General features: G+C 37.7%; 1 protein-coding gene across 4 annotated transcripts in view; it reads right to left on the reverse strand.

Annotated features, from left to right (window-relative positions):
• Positions 1 to 19,115, reverse strand: part of ankrd27 (ankyrin repeat domain 27 (VPS9 domain)) — a 47,309-nt gene that overhangs the window by 18,407 nt on the left and 9,787 nt on the right. For all 4 annotated transcript variants that reach the window (XM_079859385.1, XM_079859384.1, XM_079859383.1 and 1 more), the window contains exons 3-16: positions 16,688 to 16,798; positions 16,419 to 16,575; positions 15,243 to 15,397; positions 12,289 to 12,348; positions 12,161 to 12,214; positions 12,005 to 12,070; positions 11,827 to 11,903; positions 11,123 to 11,250; positions 5,875 to 5,956; positions 4,887 to 5,019; positions 3,983 to 4,063; positions 3,675 to 3,799; positions 2,239 to 2,321; positions 1,983 to 2,098 (exon numbers count right to left, since the gene is read on the reverse strand). In XM_079859385.1, the coding sequence (XP_079715511.1) occupies positions 1,983 to 2,098; positions 2,239 to 2,321; positions 3,675 to 3,799; positions 3,983 to 4,063; positions 4,887 to 5,019; positions 5,875 to 5,956; positions 11,123 to 11,250; positions 11,827 to 11,903; positions 12,005 to 12,070; positions 12,161 to 12,214; positions 12,289 to 12,348; positions 15,243 to 15,397; positions 16,419 to 16,575; positions 16,688 to 16,798 (1,428 nt within the window). The remainder of the gene's footprint in view (positions 1 to 1,982; positions 2,099 to 2,238; positions 2,322 to 3,674; positions 3,800 to 3,982; positions 4,064 to 4,886; positions 5,020 to 5,874; positions 5,957 to 11,122; positions 11,251 to 11,826; positions 11,904 to 12,004; positions 12,071 to 12,160; positions 12,215 to 12,288; positions 12,349 to 15,242; positions 15,398 to 16,418; positions 16,576 to 16,687; positions 16,799 to 19,115) is intronic.

The following is a 19,115-nucleotide window of genomic DNA, read 5'->3' on the forward strand; positions in this document are numbered from 1 at the left end:
TGAGACTTATTATGATGCACCAACTCCAGAGAAGACTTCAGATGACAAACTCTGAATCAACATGCACCAATGCTACAGTTCTCTATATGTCCTAATCATTTGTTAACAAACATGGATTCATTACTTTACTGAGTTCATCGTTTCTGCCTTAAAGCAACACTATGGAACTTTTCCTCTGCGGTCCCCCTACTGGTTGGAAGCCGAATTGTCCATTACCGCTGTCGTAAATCATTTAGCCCACCGCAGCTACTGTCGCACACACGCTCGCTGTTTGGAATGAACGATGTCCACAGATAAGGTAGAGTATGATGCATGATTTTATGAAAGTATGATGTATTGTGACATCAGAAACGAAGAAAAACTAAATAATGACTATTGTAACGCTTGCCGTAAAGCAAGTCAAATTTGTAGTTTTCTTATAGGTCTCATTAGAACTACAGAAACACGACCCGATCTGTAGGGGTGGTTAATCTGTCTGATTTCCCGATTCGATTCGATTACGATTATTGAAGTCCCGATTCGATTACAGTCGATTTTCGATTAACGATTCTCGATTAGCGATTATTGATTTTCCATTTCACAACAGTAAACGAAAATACACTACAAAGTGATTGCAGTATTAAAAAAAGTCAGCTGCTGAATTACTTAACTCTTTTATTGAGTAACAACAACTCAAAGCACTTTCTGTGTCGTGTAGTTATAACTTCAGAATTATTTTGTATTTAGCTTATGTTCTGTAGAACACAGAAATGAATACATCACATTGTGTTGAGACTCATCAAGTTGAACTAAACAATAACAAATAAATGAAAGGCTTATTTCCTTTAGGAAGTAGATCAGAACCAACATACTGTAGAAATTGGACAATTTTCTTCTAGAAAGACAAGGTGTTCAGGTGGAGGAAGACTGCAGGTTGCAGTCGAAACATGTCAAGGTAAAGAAAAAGGTTTTTCTCCACCTGAACACCTTGTCTTTCTAGAAGAGAATTGTCCAATTTAATCATTAAGAAGACAAACTGAACATTTTTGAACAACTTACTGTAGCTTCAATTAGTAACATACAAAGCCACTCTTATACACAACTAAATAATAAAGAGTTATGACTTGAAATGTTTTGCTGTATACTACAATCAAAAACAGCTTATACAAAAAAGTGAATGAACATCTGCAGAGAGCACAGTCAAAATGTAACTTTTTGTGCCTGAAATTGCACATATTGCAGTATAACGTACATATAACAGATCGGTTTACACAGTGTACTGATGTGAAAACTAAACAATACAGAAAGCAGCTCTCATACAAAAATACTAAATAGGTAACAATGAAATTGCCAATTTTACATACGTTAGCTTTTAACGAAGAAGGTGCCGTTCGAATTTGGCGCTCAGCCATCATGCGTCTGTTATGTATGTGCACGTCTCTGTTATGTGCACGCCACAGACTGTCCGCGCACTGCACGTCCGCTTATTGTTCCGTCAATATTACGTTATTAGAAAAAAAAAATTTTTTTTTTTAGAAAATCGATTTTTTGACATTTGTGAATCGATTCAGAAGCGTCCACGTCCGCATCGCGATGCATCGAAGAATCGATTTTTTCCCCCACCCCTACCGATCTGGCAATCTTACATAGTGTGGTTATAGCAGATAAAGGACCGCAAAGCAGAGGCATAAGTGCCTTTCACCCTGTTGCGACTTGATGAACCACTGAAACGATTTTGGAAACATTATTTTAAGGTAAAAAAATGTTACATAGTGTTGCTTTAAATTAATACATTATTAGCTAACTGTGTGATTTGTACATAACTTGGACACAATCACCTCTGATAACAGATCACTCTAAATTGTAATGCAGACATGCACTTTCTGTCCCAGTGTTGGAAAATAATCTAACACTAGGAACTAACCACACAGTTGTGTTACTCTGCTCATCAGAGCTACATAACTACAAGATAGTTATTGACACACGCTATGTGGAGCTCTGACCGTGACTCCCTGGTAGCCCTTCTGGCAGGAGAAGTGTAGCGGTGTGAGGGCATGGTAATCGGTGGCATTCACCACAGCTCCCTTTGACACCAGCAAGTCAATCAGCAGGGACTGACCTGGTCACAAGCACAACACAGTCACAACATTTATTGGTCAACTCCGTGCGAAATCTACAGATTCATGATGCAGATTCAAAAATACTACAACAAAATCTACCCCATTATAACATCTATCATGTGAAAAATACAATCCTCACCACAAATAGCAGCAACATGTAGAGGAGTGTAGCCTCGGTCATCCCGAGAGAATGGAGTGACTATGGACGGGTCGTTTAATCTCCTGAACCAAGAAAAGACCAAGAAAGACAAGCAAAGCAAGACTTTAACATTTAATTAGGGAAAGGACATTCATCACTTTGTGGTGGTCATCAGCCCAACATATGGTCATTAAGGTCTCAAAATTAATTTGACAACAAATTAAAAGACTGTGATAAAGATTGTAGTGTTAAAGGGGATATATGTAAGAATGTTTATGTATTAATCACCTTTTATTGCCAATGTGAACAAGTACTAATGAAAAAAACTTGAACTTCCCCGACTTCCTAGGTTGTGTATGAAAGCCTGTAGATTGATATTTAAGTGAAGGACTCGGGCATTTTTTGCAGGGAAAATCAAACAGATGTGACGGCTTAGTGCCTTTCTTCAGTTCAATGACACATGAAACGAATGCTTATACAATGTTCAGGATGTAATGCTGAAAGAGCCATTCTGTAATGCCAGTCTCTCATGAAAGGAAAAGGGATTCATTCAAACCATAGTCTCACATAGCCAGTCTATATAGTCTATCGTCTCAAATATACTTTATAATCAAACTATTATAACAGTGTAATTTTAATGACCTCATCTGTCGACATGATTCTGGTGAATTGCAGAGCTGTATCCGCATCACTATGATCAGATGCTTTCTGAACTGCTGTTTTTGTTGTGTTTATGTTGTTATTGAGAGGAAAGCATAAAGCACATATTCACATATTGTATGTGAAATTCATTAACAGTATATCGCTGCAAAGGTATTTACAACTTCTTTTTACTTCTAAGCAAAGAACGAAGACCTTCGTCGTGGACCTTGAATCACATTCAGTCTCTTGTACGTTACGTGTGCATGAGCCGTGAGTTGCAGGCTGCATTTCACTCAAGTGTCACCGGTATAACAAGGGTTTCTGAATTCTACATATACCCCTTTAGATAATACTGTCCTCGTTCACACGGATCCGCACCAAAAATGCTGTATTCTGTATGCCAGGCCTTTAGGTGGCGATATCACTTTGTAAAGAAAAACTATAGACTGAACACTAATAAGCATTTTATGATGTCAACATTTTCACAAATCACATTTTTGTAGTTTACACAGACAATAACAGTATAATTTTCAAAAAGCTACACTTTGAAACCCGTTTTCAAAAGTTTGTTTTCAGGCCCCCAAAAGGCCATTGTAAAGGAATGTCCAAAACGCATAAAAAAGATTTTAGTTGAAAACGGTGTCGTGTAAATGACCTTAGACCTTCAAGATCGCCTTTAAGATCAGGTATTTGGTGTTTAAAAGGCCTTAATGCAAAATTTCAGATCACTTCAAAAGCTTCTCTGCATTTGTTGTGTGTGTGATAAATATGTTTGCTAGTCTGTCAGTACTGACCCTGAGATGTGGAGGTCACAGGCGTCACAGGAACACAGTGGGTGGCATAACTTTTTCCCGTCCTCCTCACTCTCGCTTTCACTCAGCAAACGCTGAACCTCGACCTCATTTCCGCTCACAATGTACTGCCCACATACATACACACTTAGAATCAATGCATTACTGCTAATGCGCTCATAAATCATATATTTATTTAATCAAGAGCCAATTTGAGACACTTGTCTTGTGCATCTAAACTAGAATAAAAATGTACTTCCTGTTCTCGAGCCAACCAAAAATAAGGCAGAAAAACAGCCAATGGTGCTCACCTCAAAGAGCTGATCTGTAGGTGTTGCATTCTGGGACAGCAGGTCCACCTTCTCTCTGAAGGACAGCCTGTCTCTTGACCCCTGTGGACCACAGCACACATTCACCAACCAAGACATTGGCTCAGAATTCTGGGATTAAGCATCCCTCTTTAAGGAAACATGGGGTGCTGTTGACTATCGGGTCAAATACTGGGCCTGGTGCCTGAAAGTGTTCAGCTTCAAACCCTGCAGTGGTTGATCAAGGGACTTCCAAAAATTCAAACCAATTGCTTGTATAAAAAGTTAAATTAATTAACGTTAATCTTTCTATTTAAATGAACTCAATAAAAGTTCCTTGCACAACACTATTTTTTTGACTTGGAATATAGTGTAATAGTAAAATGAGCTAATTATAAGATACTTTCATGGTGGTGTTTGGTTATTTTTGGAGCTTGACAGCATTTGTTCCCATTCACTTGCATTTAGAGGTTGGCGATATGACCAACATCTTTATTGAATAATTTTACCTATAATAATATTAATACAAATACAAATATGACTAATGTTATTTCAAGATAACAACATATGATGTTGTTTTTGCTAGAATTTAGGTTGTTACAATATCAACACTTATGATACCATTGAAATTACATAATTTTGACACCAATTTCAATATCAGCAAACCAAATTCAAGCCTAAGGGCTGGGTATTAACATTTCACGACTCGATTCAATTTACATTTGCAATCTTCAATTTAATTCGGATCTTGATTCAAATTGATTTGATATAGATTAATTTGGAGATATACAGTAGTGGCCAAAAGTGATGTTCAGAGGAGATTTTTTAATCAAATGTTGGGTCATCATCATCATAATTAGAAACCAAACCATATCTTGACTGTCTCAAGCACTGTGTTTGCTCTTACCAGAGGGCTCTGGGTGAGGTTCCCCTGGCGGATGTACTCCACAGCAGCCTCAAACGAGCTCAGATAGTAACTCAGATCATCCTTACTGGAGTTGCGGAAGCGGAAGTTCTTTATATAACTCAGATTTGCCATCCTGAAGAAAAAGTCAGATCATCAACATTCTGCATATATAATCCACAGACTGCTAAATACATTCATTTAAAGGCACACTATGTAATTTTTCACCACTAGAGGTCGCTTATTCAAAACAAAGGTGTAGCTTGATGACGCCTTGATTTGGCGGGATCATGGGAATTGTTGTCTTCACCTCTACAGCCAGCTGAGAATACGACTGGACTCGGACAGAAATCATATTCATGGATGACCGGTAAAGTATTAAAGATTAATTAACATTGCAAAAGCCGTTGGAGTGAAACGAGGCGCTGGAGCGATTGCTAATGAGAGACGAGCGCGACACATGGCTCGAGAACAGTGGAACTTTTATGATGTCGCAGACCGCTTGCGTATGTGGGGTAACGCAGCGCTGTTTTATCATATTAGATACTTTTGAGTGTGTTTGAAGTTGTTATAATGCTGTTACCGTGCGTTCGCTCGGCGGCTGCTATATGAGACACTTGTTGCACACTGCGGTAAGCTAGATAATTATTAGGTATGGCAAAACAGGGTACTCGCGGTAAATCAAGAAAACGATATTTAAACAAAAAGACTAACTGTGTTGAGCTTATATATAATAATGATTAGGTTTCTGTCAATTAATGTATCCAAACGGTTGCTCACTTGTCTAATAAAACACGTTATAGCGTCTTTGGTGTTTCCATGAAATCGAGAGTAACGCGGGTATGATTCTTAGAAACATTTGGGATAATGCAAGAACACAAATCAACTAAATATATATCATTGTTCTAGTGGTTTTTGGATATTTTGATCCAAAAATCTTACATAGTGTGCCTTTAACAATCACATCAATGATACAGAAAACAACACTCACCAGTTAGGAATTTCAGTTTTGATTAGCAAGTAGAGAATGACTGACAGAAGATCATCAGCACACATGGCCTCAATGCTCACCGCTGAAAAGAGACAGACAATCATCATCAGCTTTTTAAATGTGTAATATCTTACTCTACACATGAGAAAGATAGAGTCACATGTTCAGTCCACCAGATTGCTACACTAAGTGCTTCTCGTGAAGAACTACAGCCATGGTATTGGCAGCGACAAAGTTTGTTGCTTCAGTATTTGTAGAATATATTTTCACATTTTTCTCTTTTTTACTGGAAAACAATGTTTTTTTTGTTGTTTTTTAAATCTTTTACTGGGCTTTTATTGGCAAAAACATATACAAAGACTCAATATTTAAAGTGTTGACCATTCTTCATAACCTCTGCAATTCACTGGATATCACTGGATATCAGCTCCTTACTGATGCCGATCCATTCTTGCCTCGGTGCCCGGAGTTGATCACAGTTTGTGGGCTTCTACTCGTCCACTCGCCTTACATGGATCATCACCAAACTGCTCCTGGATCGTTGGGAGAAGTTGCTTCTGCAGGACGTTTTGTTTTATTCCTGGCAGTGTTTTGGGCAGAATTGTGAGAGAGCCCACATATGGATGGTCTCAGGATGCATCACTCTCGGCACAGAACAGGACTTCCATGGTAGCGTTCACCTTTTCTTCTCCTGACAACTGATTTTTTTAGATGCCCCAAACATTCAGAAGAGAGCTTCATCAGATAAAATAACTTTGCACTAGTCTTCTGCTGTCCAATCCTTGTAGCCTAGAAATCTAGACGCACCCTAGCGGCAGCAAAATTTATTTTGCGCCCAGGGTAGTCTAGCAACTCTCCGTTGACTTTCGGAGCTGTAAAAACCTAAATTGGGTCAGGCCAATCACATCGTGTATAGAGTAGGCGGGGCGGGCTTAACATAATGATGACAGAGTTGCGATGGTTCCCTGCTACTTGAAAACAAAGAATGGCGGCTGCTGCTGGAGAACAGTCTTTCAAATCGGCTTTGTCCGCGACTCTGGAGGACTTGGAGTTAAGCTTTTCTTTGAGAAAAGAGCAAAGAACGGCACTTAAGTCATTCTTAAAAAAGGAAGATGTGTTCGTAGTTTTGCCGGCCAGATTCAAAAGTTGAATCTATCAACTAACGCAAGCTCCGCTGTTGGGAAAACGCTCTGGTTGGTTGAAGCGCTGTCCTATTGCGTACAGAGGGAATTTGAAAGCGTTTGTGTTGCTTAGGCGATGTATAATATTTATAAAATAATAAATACAACAATATTTCACACACATTATGTGACGTGTGCTCTGCACGTATATGGGCACAATGAAAGTAGAGAAACTAAATAAGCCCGAGTCCAACCCGAGCCCGATCTGTAAAAAAAAAAAAATGGCCCGAGCCCGGCCCGAATGGGCTTAGCGTGTCGGGCCCCGTCGGGCTTGCAGACCTCTATGCCAGACCTAACATCTTGATGTAGGTCTGGCTTGCCAGGCTACAATCCTTGTACTTCCAGCAACATTTCAGTCTGTACTTCTTTGTGCTTCCTTGCTGCTCTTCTTGACACCAGGCCAATGTCCAAAAGTCGTGGCCTCACTAGCGCATTTCCATTACCCTTCAAATTGTGCGAATTTGAAATTTAAAATTTAAAATACGGCCAATGGAAAGACGTCAATTTTGCAAAAACTCCCATATATTGCAAAAAAGTTTTTACGCTCGCATGAGGTGGTTTTTCAGGCAATCCGAAAAAGGAATATTTCGCAAAACTGCAATGGAAACAGATTTACAGTCACCTGACGTACAGAACAGTCATTCTTTAAAAAAGGCGTGGTATGTTTGAACAGAAGACAAGAGAGTTCTTTATTCAAATCATAAAAGATAAAAGAAATACGGGAATACTGGATTCTAAACAACAAAGAAATGCCCCAATTTATCCAGAGCTTGAAGCAGATATGAGGGAGAAACACCCAGAAACACCTCATATGTGCCGCTCCCAGTATAAGGGGTTTTCCTTGCCATTAATGCACGCCTGTCTCCTTCCATTAAAGATAATGTCTAGTGCGGTGGCTGAGATATATACAAACCTACCAACATTCATCGCCATGATTTTTGGAATGATTATCGTGAGAGGAAAAATTAAGTTTTAGTCGCATAACATCGGTTAATGGAAACGGCGTCATTTCACAATAGTTTTTTATCGACATTTCGAAAATATCGCAAGATTTTCTCACACTCTTCTGCTCAGTAGGAGACGGTCCTGGTGCTTGATGGACACTCTGGGTCATCCTGAAGCCTCCTCCACTGCAGGTGAACCTCTTTCCTTGAGGTTCTTGATGATCCTGTAAATGGTTCTTTCAAGTGCAATATTCTTTGCATCAATCTCCTTGCATGTGAGGCTATTTTGATGAAAAGCAATGATGGCTGCACGTCGTTCTTTGGAGGGAGCCATTGCTAACACAAGAACACAATGACTGGAAGCACTTCTTCCCTCTTTTAAAAGCGATCAGTCTGCTGTAATAATCCACTCAAAATGATTGCGCTTTCACCTGAATAGAACTTGTTCACACTTTCCCATGTGTTGACGATGATTAGTGAAATGATGTTAGCTGATGTTAGCTTTTTCTGCGCCAATTAAGCTTTTTGCAATTCTTTAAAATGCACCTGGTCACTCTGCAAAATAATCTAGAAACAATGGAAATCAACACCACAACAACTGAAGAAGCAAACTTTGCAAAAACAACTTTAAAAATAACAGGGTTTAAATAAGAGTCATATTTCCTGGGTTGTGTCGACGTGTGGTAGTGAAATATGTCTAAATTCAGCAGTTTCAAGGCGGCCTCAGATCAGAAGTTTGGGTGGAGCTGACGATTGCCTAACCCGCCCCAACAACTAACCATAACTTCACTATAACTAGAAGCTCCACCATAACAAATGCCCGACCCCACCTCACCATTAAACCTAACCTTAAAGATGCTGTAATCTCCAGCCTGACTGCTGGTCTTAAACTGCTGGTCTTAAACTGCTGGACTGCTGGTCTTAAACTGCTGGTCTTAAACTGCTGGTCTTAAACTGCTGGTCTTAAACTGCTGGTCTTAAACTGCTGGTCTTAAACTGCTGGTCTTAAACTGCTGGTCTGGCGCTGCTGTCCTGAGACTGCGGTGTTGTATGGCTCTGCGGTTCTGCAGTTGGTTAATATTGTAACTTTATATATCTGCACAGTGCAAGACTGCTTGAAGTTACTGACATGTTAGAGTGATAAAGAAACATTCACGAAGGAGAAAAAACATGGGACACGCTCAATTTTAAAAAGAGTTAAGCACAATAAGCCTGGAATGCTTAATGCTTTAAAAAATTTTTATTGCAATTAACGCAAATAAAAGATGTGAAAAAAACAAAAGAATGTGAAGCTGCGTCATTAACACAATTTATGTCAAGCAAGATTATCTCAGAAGTCTTGAGGTTATCACACTGAGCATCTACAAGCACCTGTAACCCTGCTAGGAGGAAATTTCCATTTCTAACCCTTTAACCCGATTCTGCTTATCTGTTTGTGATCAGACCATTTAAAGCCCTGAAACTAGATAATCCAGTAATCAAATTCATTCAAACAATCAGTCCAAAACAGCGCTAATGTAAAGAAGGCCCGGCTGATCCCGAGAGAGAATAAAGACTCACATTGCGTTTTTAGTGAATCACTCATCCCAGTGTGTGCTTTACTTTAAAACACAAGTTCTGTCATATTCTGTGCTTGTTTCTGAAGAGAGTGCAGTTTTAGTGACGTACAGGAGTCGTACAGTAAGCGTGTGAGAGTCTGTTAATGCACAAACAGCTCTCGATCACAGATCACACACTGCATTTATACAGACATTTCAGTACATCCGCGTTGTTTCCACACACACTCAGGATAATGTTGGATTTGTAATGTGTACGTAGCTGTGTTTAGCAATCGTAGGTTTATGCAGTCAAGGCGCTTGATTTAGTTTTTTTTTTTTTTTTGCGTCTCCACGTGGTCCTGTTCGGGATCGCATTTTGACTCGTCTAAAATGAAGCTCTTTGTTGTAGCTCTGTACACATACTATAACATGTTTTATTGTAATGTTTTTTCATGGGTGCTATGGTGTGCATAAATGTATCATATAATAGAATTATATGGACTACTTATATAATTTGGTTATTTGATGTCCTTTTGGAGTCTCCAAGTGTGAAGCTTGCAGAAAATACAGTTTTGTGAGAATCACCCTTCAATTTGATCGTTTACTTTGCTGGATAGCATGGAACAAGATAAATGGCTTATGCTTAATTTCACAATAAGTGTGCGATTAATTGTGTCATTAATCCGATTTTTTTTTTTTTTTGATTAATTTATTCAATTTCTGTAATATTATTTACTTGATCACTACTAAATAGACCTGCATCTGAAAAAACTTAAAGCACTGTTTATTTAATTTGTCTGTGACAAGTGAATGTTTTCTCCATCCGAGTTTAACAAGGCAATTGAGGTCAATAATAACAGTTTAATCTGGTTTTATCCTTTTAGCCAAGTTACCAATCTTGCAAAGATCTGTATTTTACCTGTAGGCTTGTCTGTATCATAGACGACTGGTGTGATTTTTTATTTAATTATTTGTTTTTAAGGGGAGGGAATGCTCAAAAAAAGCAGGGCAGTGACATACAATAGTTAAAGAGATTTAATTATTTATTATAATTGACCAAAATGTTCTAAATAAAATCCTTCCTGAAGAAAAGAAGCATTGAACACATGTATAAAAATGGAAAGAACATCCTGTGCCTGTTTTTCTGTCTGCCTTCAGTGCCCTGTTATGGCAAAATTGAGAAAATGGCTTAACAAGCTGTTTGACAAACAGACATTAGGACGGCATTCCTCTAGTTTACACACACTGGAAGTGTTGAGGCTCTGCTGCATGAAAACTAAGATCTGAGGTAAAACAGAGGACTAACTGTTCATGAATGAGCGTAAACTGGCTAATCCGGTCATAAGAGCCATGCAGAACGAGATCTGTTTGCAAAAGGGAAATTTAGACAAACCTTCACACGCACACGCACACGCACACACACACACACACACGCACACCCACACGCACGCACACACACAAAGTTCATCATTCATTTACCATGGTATTTACATGGCACTCCTAAATAGTTGCAAAAGTACCATGGTAATACCTTGCTGTGAATACAGAGTATTTAGATAGAAAGTAAGGTTTGTGGTCACAGCACCTGTATCTCGGCGTCTGGTGGACTGCATGATGGTTAAAATAACTTTCCTTATGCAGAGCAGTTTCTGCAGGGGAGACGTACAGATGTTCAGCTGACTCAATTCCCTCTTAGCCCGAAGAATATTTATACTAGGAGAGAGAGAAGTGACATATGATCACTAAATAATTTAAAACTCTCAGAGTCTATTCTTTACAAAACTTTTAACAGATTTTGCATGTCTCTATGATATTCTGGTCTTTAAAAAAATGGCGCAGGTCCTTCCTTAAATGTTACTCTATGGGATATTAATATTTCATCTGTCTGAGCACTCAAAAATATCAAACTATAGTAATTTGGCTTAGCAGCACTTAAAGGAGCATTTCACCCATGGGAAAATTAATCTTTATTGAAAGTGGGTCATTTAAAATATATAATAGGTCTGTAGCGTGAGTGGGTCCCATGAGGAACGAGTGTTTGTAGTCTCAACGCCTCTACAAAGATATGGGACTTCCTGCTTAGAATGACACAAAATGGCGATTTTTACATCATTATAAGCAGGAACTGCAACACTGAAATCCGTATTTCTCCCGTCTCAGGGGAAAATGAGGGAATAATGCACGACCATTCAAAAATATGACTGGGTTTCTAACGATACAAAGCTTCATGCAAATGGGTGAAGTGTTCCTTTAAGAAAAAGACATCCATCTAGAGATAGAGCAGTTCACCTGAATTCTGACTTCACACCAAGGTCTTTCTGTTGCAGTTCCTGTAGGGATCGCGTTGTTTTATTGAAAGCTGCATCCTGTCAAGACAAATATACATTTAATAACGGAAAATACTCCCTGCAACAAACAAACACATTAAGGTGAAAGTGAGCTAATTAATGGAATGGTTTATCAGTACCCGACTTGCTTCAAGAGTCCCAACATAACTAAAGAGTAGATCATGGATGCCATGATGGATGTACATCTGAAAACGGAGGAAATAAAAACCAAATTAATTCTTAACTCAAGGTTACACGTTTAAAAGACAGAACAAACTGTTTGGTTGTTCACTGACCTCCACTGCTTGTTTGAGTAGAGTCATCTGTATCTCCTGTCTCGCCAAAAGTCTCTGAAAAGAAGACATTTTACCCAGTCAGCATCACAAGAGACCGTATTAGAGAGATCCCTTCTTAAACAGCTTACCAGATGAGAGTCCCTCAACAGCCACTGAAGACATCTTGTGTAAAGGGTATTTACAGAGTCCTGAAGGATTGGGTGACAAAATAAACAATAAATAGTGAGATCTAAAAAGGATTGAAGTTAAATACATGATATTGTTATTTTATTGAGGAACCAGGGGCCGGTTGCATCAGCTGCGCGCAAGTTACAACTTAGCCTAGTTTTGATGTAAATGGGTACACTAAGTTACAACTTATGCACTATTATTTATTTAGTAGTGCACAACACCATATTTGTGCATTGCTCCATTAAACTTAGTTGAAACTTAACTCTACGTATAAACTAAATATTAACGGAAGCCTCCGATCAGGAGTTGGAATGAAATAGACTGACTGAACTGCATCGACAAGCTCTTGTTTTTCCCCACAGACTTCAAATCTTTAGACATATGTGACCCTGGATCACAAAACCAGTCACATGTCGCACGGGTTTATTTGTGGCAATAGCCAGCAATATATTGTATGGGTCAAAATTATCGATTTTTCTTTTATGCCAAAAATCAATAGGATATTAAGTAAAGATCATGTTTCATGAAGTTATTTTGCAAATTTCCTACCGTAAATATATAAAACATTTATTTTTGTGAGTGAATGCAGCACAATCGCCAACATAAATGGACAACTTTAAAGGAGATTTTCTCAATGTTTCGATGTTTTGCACCCTCACATTCCAGATTTTCAAATAGTTGTTTCAGCCAAATATTGTCCTATCCTAACAAACCATACATCAATGGAACGCTTATTCAGCTTTATATAAATATAAATGATATGATATAAATCTCAATTAAAAAAAAATTACCCATGTGACTGGTTTTGTGGTCCAGGGTCACATATATGGTAATCAGTGATGAGAACGCATTAGAAGTAACTTGAGTCATGAAATCAAATTACTTTTTTTAAGTAACTAGTAAAGTAACGTATTACTTTTAAATTTACAACAAAAAGTTACTTTTTCAAACAAGTAACGCAAGTTTACTTTGTTTTTCCATTTATTGACTAACAGCTCTCCTGTCCTCATGTTGAGAGAGATCGTGAGTGCAGAGGTGTTGTGAACATGATGGTTATTGTAGTTCTAGAATAAATGGAAGTTGGCATTTACTAATTTAACTTGCAAAAAATAAAAATATAGTAAAAAATAAAAAAACAGATTCAGTATCACCCAAATGTAATAAAAACAGTGAAATGCAATCTCAGAATATTACGCAAACCTGCAATAATGTTACATTAAATATACTTTATGTATTTAATCTCACTTTATTACTGTCTTTGCTGCTGTCCTTCCATGATCCACTTCAATAAGCAAAAATGACTTTAGATAAACATCTCATGTGTTTAATTTTATACATTTTTATTGCAGAAGTAATAAGCGTGTTGAACTTCTCCTGCATCCTATTCTTCTTTTTTTTTTTTTTTACTGTACACTCTACTGTACAGGCGTGAATGTGTGTTTCCTTTAGCCTGAGGCATATTCATTTCACTTTTGGTGTGAAAGGGCCTTTACATTTGCTGAAAATAGAACTCTTTTTGTTATAAAAACAAAACAAAAAAACAAGCCCAGCCCAGCAATTTAACACATTACTTTACATAAAAAGTATCTAAGTAATGCAGTTAGTTACTTTTTTATGGAGTAAAGCAATATTGTAATTCATTACTTTTAAAATAACTTTCCCCAACACTGATGATAATGCTGACATTTACACTCGTTTATATTTTAAGAGAGAGAACATTATGAATAAACTACTTTGTTAGTAGCTCTTCAACACGAATCCGTCCTAAACAATGTGTCGCCGTGTGTATCAGTCCGTATTCTGCATGCCAAATAAAATGTCATAAATATAAATTACTATGTTTTTTTGCATCAGTATTTATTTATTGATCCTTATTAATGTCAACTACAGTTTCTGAATGCTATTTACATATAAAAATACCCATCATGTTATTCATGATTAAGTAGTATCATATTTAATGGAAACTTATTTTTATTGTTAGTTACGTGAGGCAAAAGAAGTTAGAATGAAGGAGAAAGTGGAATTCACAGCATTTCAACACAAATTCGGCTCACATATTTGAAGGCTGCTATTGGATCATTGAGGCACCACATATATTACGCAACCACGCATTACTTACTAGCTTCGTTCTGTCTTTAGAACAAATGGTGCAACCGAATAAAGTACAGAGTTATTTACAAACGAGCTAGCGGTTACTAAGTCTCTAGTGTGGACTTTAAGTCCCATTTTAAGAAAGAACTTATGAATGGCTGGTGCAACTGCAACACATATCTTGTAATACATTTCTTCAGTCACAGTAAAGTGACTCTTGTGAGGCGGTTCTTTTTAGCAAATCAAATTAAAGACATATTCCTTTTAATGGATAGTTAAAAAAAGATGTGTTACCAGTTTGAATCAGTGTTAAACAAATCCCTGTATATTTACAGCATTAGCAGAGAGAAATTATTTGATATGCAAGCAAAATAAACATTATTACTGTTAATTGAATTGCAATCAAATCAAACTGAATCAGAATCTAATCGAGATCTTGTGAATCGGACTTGAATAGAATCTGGAATCTGTATTGATGACCAGCCATATGGTCTTGGAATAACGTCTAGCTCCTGGACAGGGAGTTTAAAGTTTTAAAATCGTATTGAAATCCCGTTTGATGTCAAACAGGAACACTGAATCTTTATTTTTTTTCTTTTTTTTTGTAATAAGATAAAAATGTGTTCTAAATATCTATTTGTAATATTTTAATGCTACAAGACAATTCCCATTAGTATTCTTTAGGATTGCTTTCAAATAATAATATGTTCAATTCATTTGTTTTACTGTTCCCACTTTTCTTAAGGAATTATGTATGTTGTCAGGCTCTGATTAAGATAAAAGCAAGGTATTATGAAATGTAAATCTGGGTTTGTCTCACTATGTGATGTCGTAGGCCCTTCCTCTCTTGTTCTTTGAAGGACTGACAGAAGGTGGCCACAAACTTGTCCAGTTTCTCAGCATGGCGGCCCAAGAATTCCCTTACTTCCTCGATATTCTTCAGACAGTACAGAGCAGAAACAGAACTCAACTCCTCTGCGAAAGATAAAACAAATCATCAAATTCATAGATTTTGAACAGTTGATCAAAAGGAACGAATCAGTTCAGCAAACGATCCATTTACAGTAATACAACATTGGCATCTGTGACTGTTTCAGTTTGTTTCATTGCTATTGCTTTTCAGACAAGGTGTCAAGCAATATATCACTAAACATGTAAATGTTAAACTACATTCTTTGTCCAAATCAGTCATTGCATGTAGAGACTTTTTATCAACTGCATGGATTTAATTTTTGTACTGTTTTTCTTCTGTTTGGCTGTAATTTCATCGCCTCACACAACATTTACTTGATGCGTTGCAGTTAGGATGAAGTGTTAAAGTCCCCCTGTGGTGAAAATCCAGCTTTTAAATGTTGTTTATATCTATGTGGTGTTTTTAATATGATTTTGCACATGGTTTGCCTTAAATTCATAAGTCGACACCATTGCTGAGTATTTCCTCCTTAAAACTGCAGTGAACCAAAGACAGTCTCAAAAACACGCTTTGAAATCGCTGGTGTTTCTGACGTCACAAACTACCTTGTAAGCAATCAGATCAACGTGTGATCGTCAACCAGTGGATCGCTGAGCTGAGGGAGTGAGTGGAGGCGGGGCTCATTTGCATATTCATGGAACCGCGTACTAAATGAGGCAAGGGTGTGGAGTTACATTCAAGATATATTATGGCATGAAGACTTTTTTCAAGGACAAATTTTGGTGATCAAAGATGAGTTTTAAGGGATACAACTATTGGCTACAGGGGGACTTTAAGGTGTGGTCACAGTGGCGAAATTCAGCAGGTGAACTGTAGTGATCTAAATAGGTATTTGGATTTTCTGCAAAATATTCCACACAGATTTCATTTTGTGGATTTGCATTTAAGTTTATGGAATGTTTAAGGCAAATTCACTGCATTACCAATTTAAATCTGCTTGGTTTGGAAGTGACCTCTGTGTTTCATGCATTATTACACTAATACGACTGCACCTTTAGCTAGAACCTCTTACAAACAAATTACCAGGGCTGTGGTCAGAATCGAAGGGTCTTGTGATGCACAGTATGCTGTAGGCCTGCTCTTTCTCATTGTAGAAAGTCTCCTCAAACAGGATGGGGACAGAAGTGGGATTGGGAAACCCTGCTCCCAGGCGGACCTGGTTGTTGTCTATAGACACTTCCTGGAAGATACGCCACAGTAAAAAGCTGGTCAGTTACAGTCAGCATCCTGATATTTAACTCTGAATGATATATGTGGGACTTCTGCATTATTACATGTGGGATTTTACACACCTTTCCATCTAGCGTCTGGTAACCCTGTTCAGCCGGCTGAAGCACGTAATCGTCAAACTGGGCTGCTGTAAAAGAGGCCGTTGGTAAACTTCCACAACACGGTACCAGGATCTAAAAAAAAAAAAGAGGTTTGTAAGTTTTGAATTGATCAAGCACAAACAAACTCATCACAAGCTTTACTACGACTTCAGGAGCCTTGGAAAACAGCACACAAGTCATAAGGACTACTTATATGGTGTGTTTTGTTCTATATCGTCACTCACTATATGCTTCTTTTGAGTTCATAAAAGAAAGAAAGTCATATGGATAAAGAACAACATAAGGGTGAGTAAATAATGTTCAAATAAAGCAATAAACCATGTGGATAATAGTGTTTTTACCACTTAGAGGTAATTGAAACCAAAATATAAGACTCAAATTTTCTTCAATTTTTTTTATATTAATAGACCTTAATCAGGGTAGCACCAGATTTTATTTTTGCCAACGAGGCTGAGTTCAGTGTGTTCAACGAGGTTGAATTTTTCCATCTTTCAGAGGAAAATTAATACCGATTTATTTTATTTTTTTAAAAGAAACTTTACATAGTGCATGCCACGGAGAAGACTGTACAGTGAGCATATCCTTCAGCCTCGTTTTCATGCCCAACCAATACACCCTGACTAAGGTCTATAATCAAATCAACAATTCTTCAGCAAAGTATTATAGTTCATTAGTCTAACTGGAAGCGGTTTATGGCTGTTAGGCAACACAGAAACTTCAATTACACAGTATTATACAGCAGTTAGTTCCCATCCTCGGGATATTCCTGATATTGCTCCAACAGCACTGGGATGTTTGACTGTGTCACTCAGTTTGAGTAGCTGCGTTTACATAGACACTTATAATCGGATTGACGGCTCAATCGGACTAAAAAACCTTCATGTAAACACCTTAATCGATCCGATTGAGCTCGATCCGAATGAAATTTCGATCGGATTGAAAGGGGTGGTTTATCCCTTTTGTAATCCGATCGAGAGAACATGTAAACACTTGATCGGATTGAAAACCTAAACTGAAAGGACTGCGCATGTGCGATGGCGTTAACTAGGGTAATGACGTATGACGCGCGAAACGAGCTGTTCTTCCCGTTGAATAAAGTGTCATATTAATAAGTTTCCCGTCATTCTAAAATTCTCATTTCACACGCGCGTCTGTGAAGTGAAGCAGGACAACGTCCCACCAGTCCTTGTTTTGGATTCTCATCCACAGACGACTGGTTTTGGCCGCGGGGAGGGGCATTTTTACTGCTTGATCAATAAGCAGCACGGCAAAACGGTTAATATGCTCTAAATTATGACCAGAGACAAATTAATATTACGTCTGTTTAAAACAAATAAAGAACCAATAGAGGAGAATATTTATGCGCGGAAAGCGGGAAACTCTGTACATTCGTGCAGTGTGCGCATGTCAAAACATCAGATCCAATTTAAAACTTGTGACATATAAACGCGCACATCAACCCGATTATTTATCATTCATGTAAACACCTTGTTCGGATTCATCAATCGGATTGATTTCATTCCGATTGTGTCCATGTAAACGTAGCTAGTGTTTGTTACTTTACACAATGGTTGATCCTGCTTCGGCTTTGTTTGGAAGTATTATCACAGAGAGCATTACAGGAATGAGTCCTAAATCCCAGAAATTAGTTAGTATTTTTGCATACCAGGTTCCAATATGGGTTGAATACGTTTTTGGTTAAATTAAATAAATAATAAAAGCCTAAATGAACTAGGGCTGGGCGATATGGAGCAAAAAATATATCTCGATATATTTTGCTATATCTCGATATACGATATATATCTCGATATCTTTACAGGAAAAATAACCCCCCAAAAACTACTGCAAAAACAAATATGCCAAATACTACAAAGTCTTTTTTTTTATTGAAGTGCAAATAGGTAGGCAGTTCATGTATGAAAAAAATGTTTCTGCGAAATTTAAAAAAAAAAAAAAAAATCCCTGTATACAAAAATAATAATTTAACTGTAAAATAAAGGAAGAAATAATACATATTGCACTATTTTTAATAAACCTGTATATAAATATCATTACTAATTTTGGCAAATAAATTTAAAAAATGCCATATATCCCCCAAATATCCCCCCCCCGCGCGCGCTGTTTCGGACGCACTTCAAGCACTCGCTGGGCGGGGAAAGATTGATGTGACTTGGTTGAATGAGACAACACGCGAGGGGAGGGGGAACAAAAGCAAGCAGGCGGAGGACGGCAACGGCGAGCACAGCACATAGAAGGCAAACAAGCAAAGTGGCGAAATCAGAATTAAATATAAACAATATATCGATATATACGATATGTGAAAATCCATATCGAGTTTAAAAAATATCTCGATATATCGTAAATATCGAGATATCGCCCACCCCTAAAA

Source organism: Squalius cephalus (assembly GCF_949319135.1).
Source record: "Squalius cephalus genome assembly, chromosome: 23".
NCBI classification, from domain to species: domain Eukaryota; kingdom Metazoa; phylum Chordata; class Actinopteri; order Cypriniformes; family Leuciscidae; genus Squalius; species Squalius cephalus.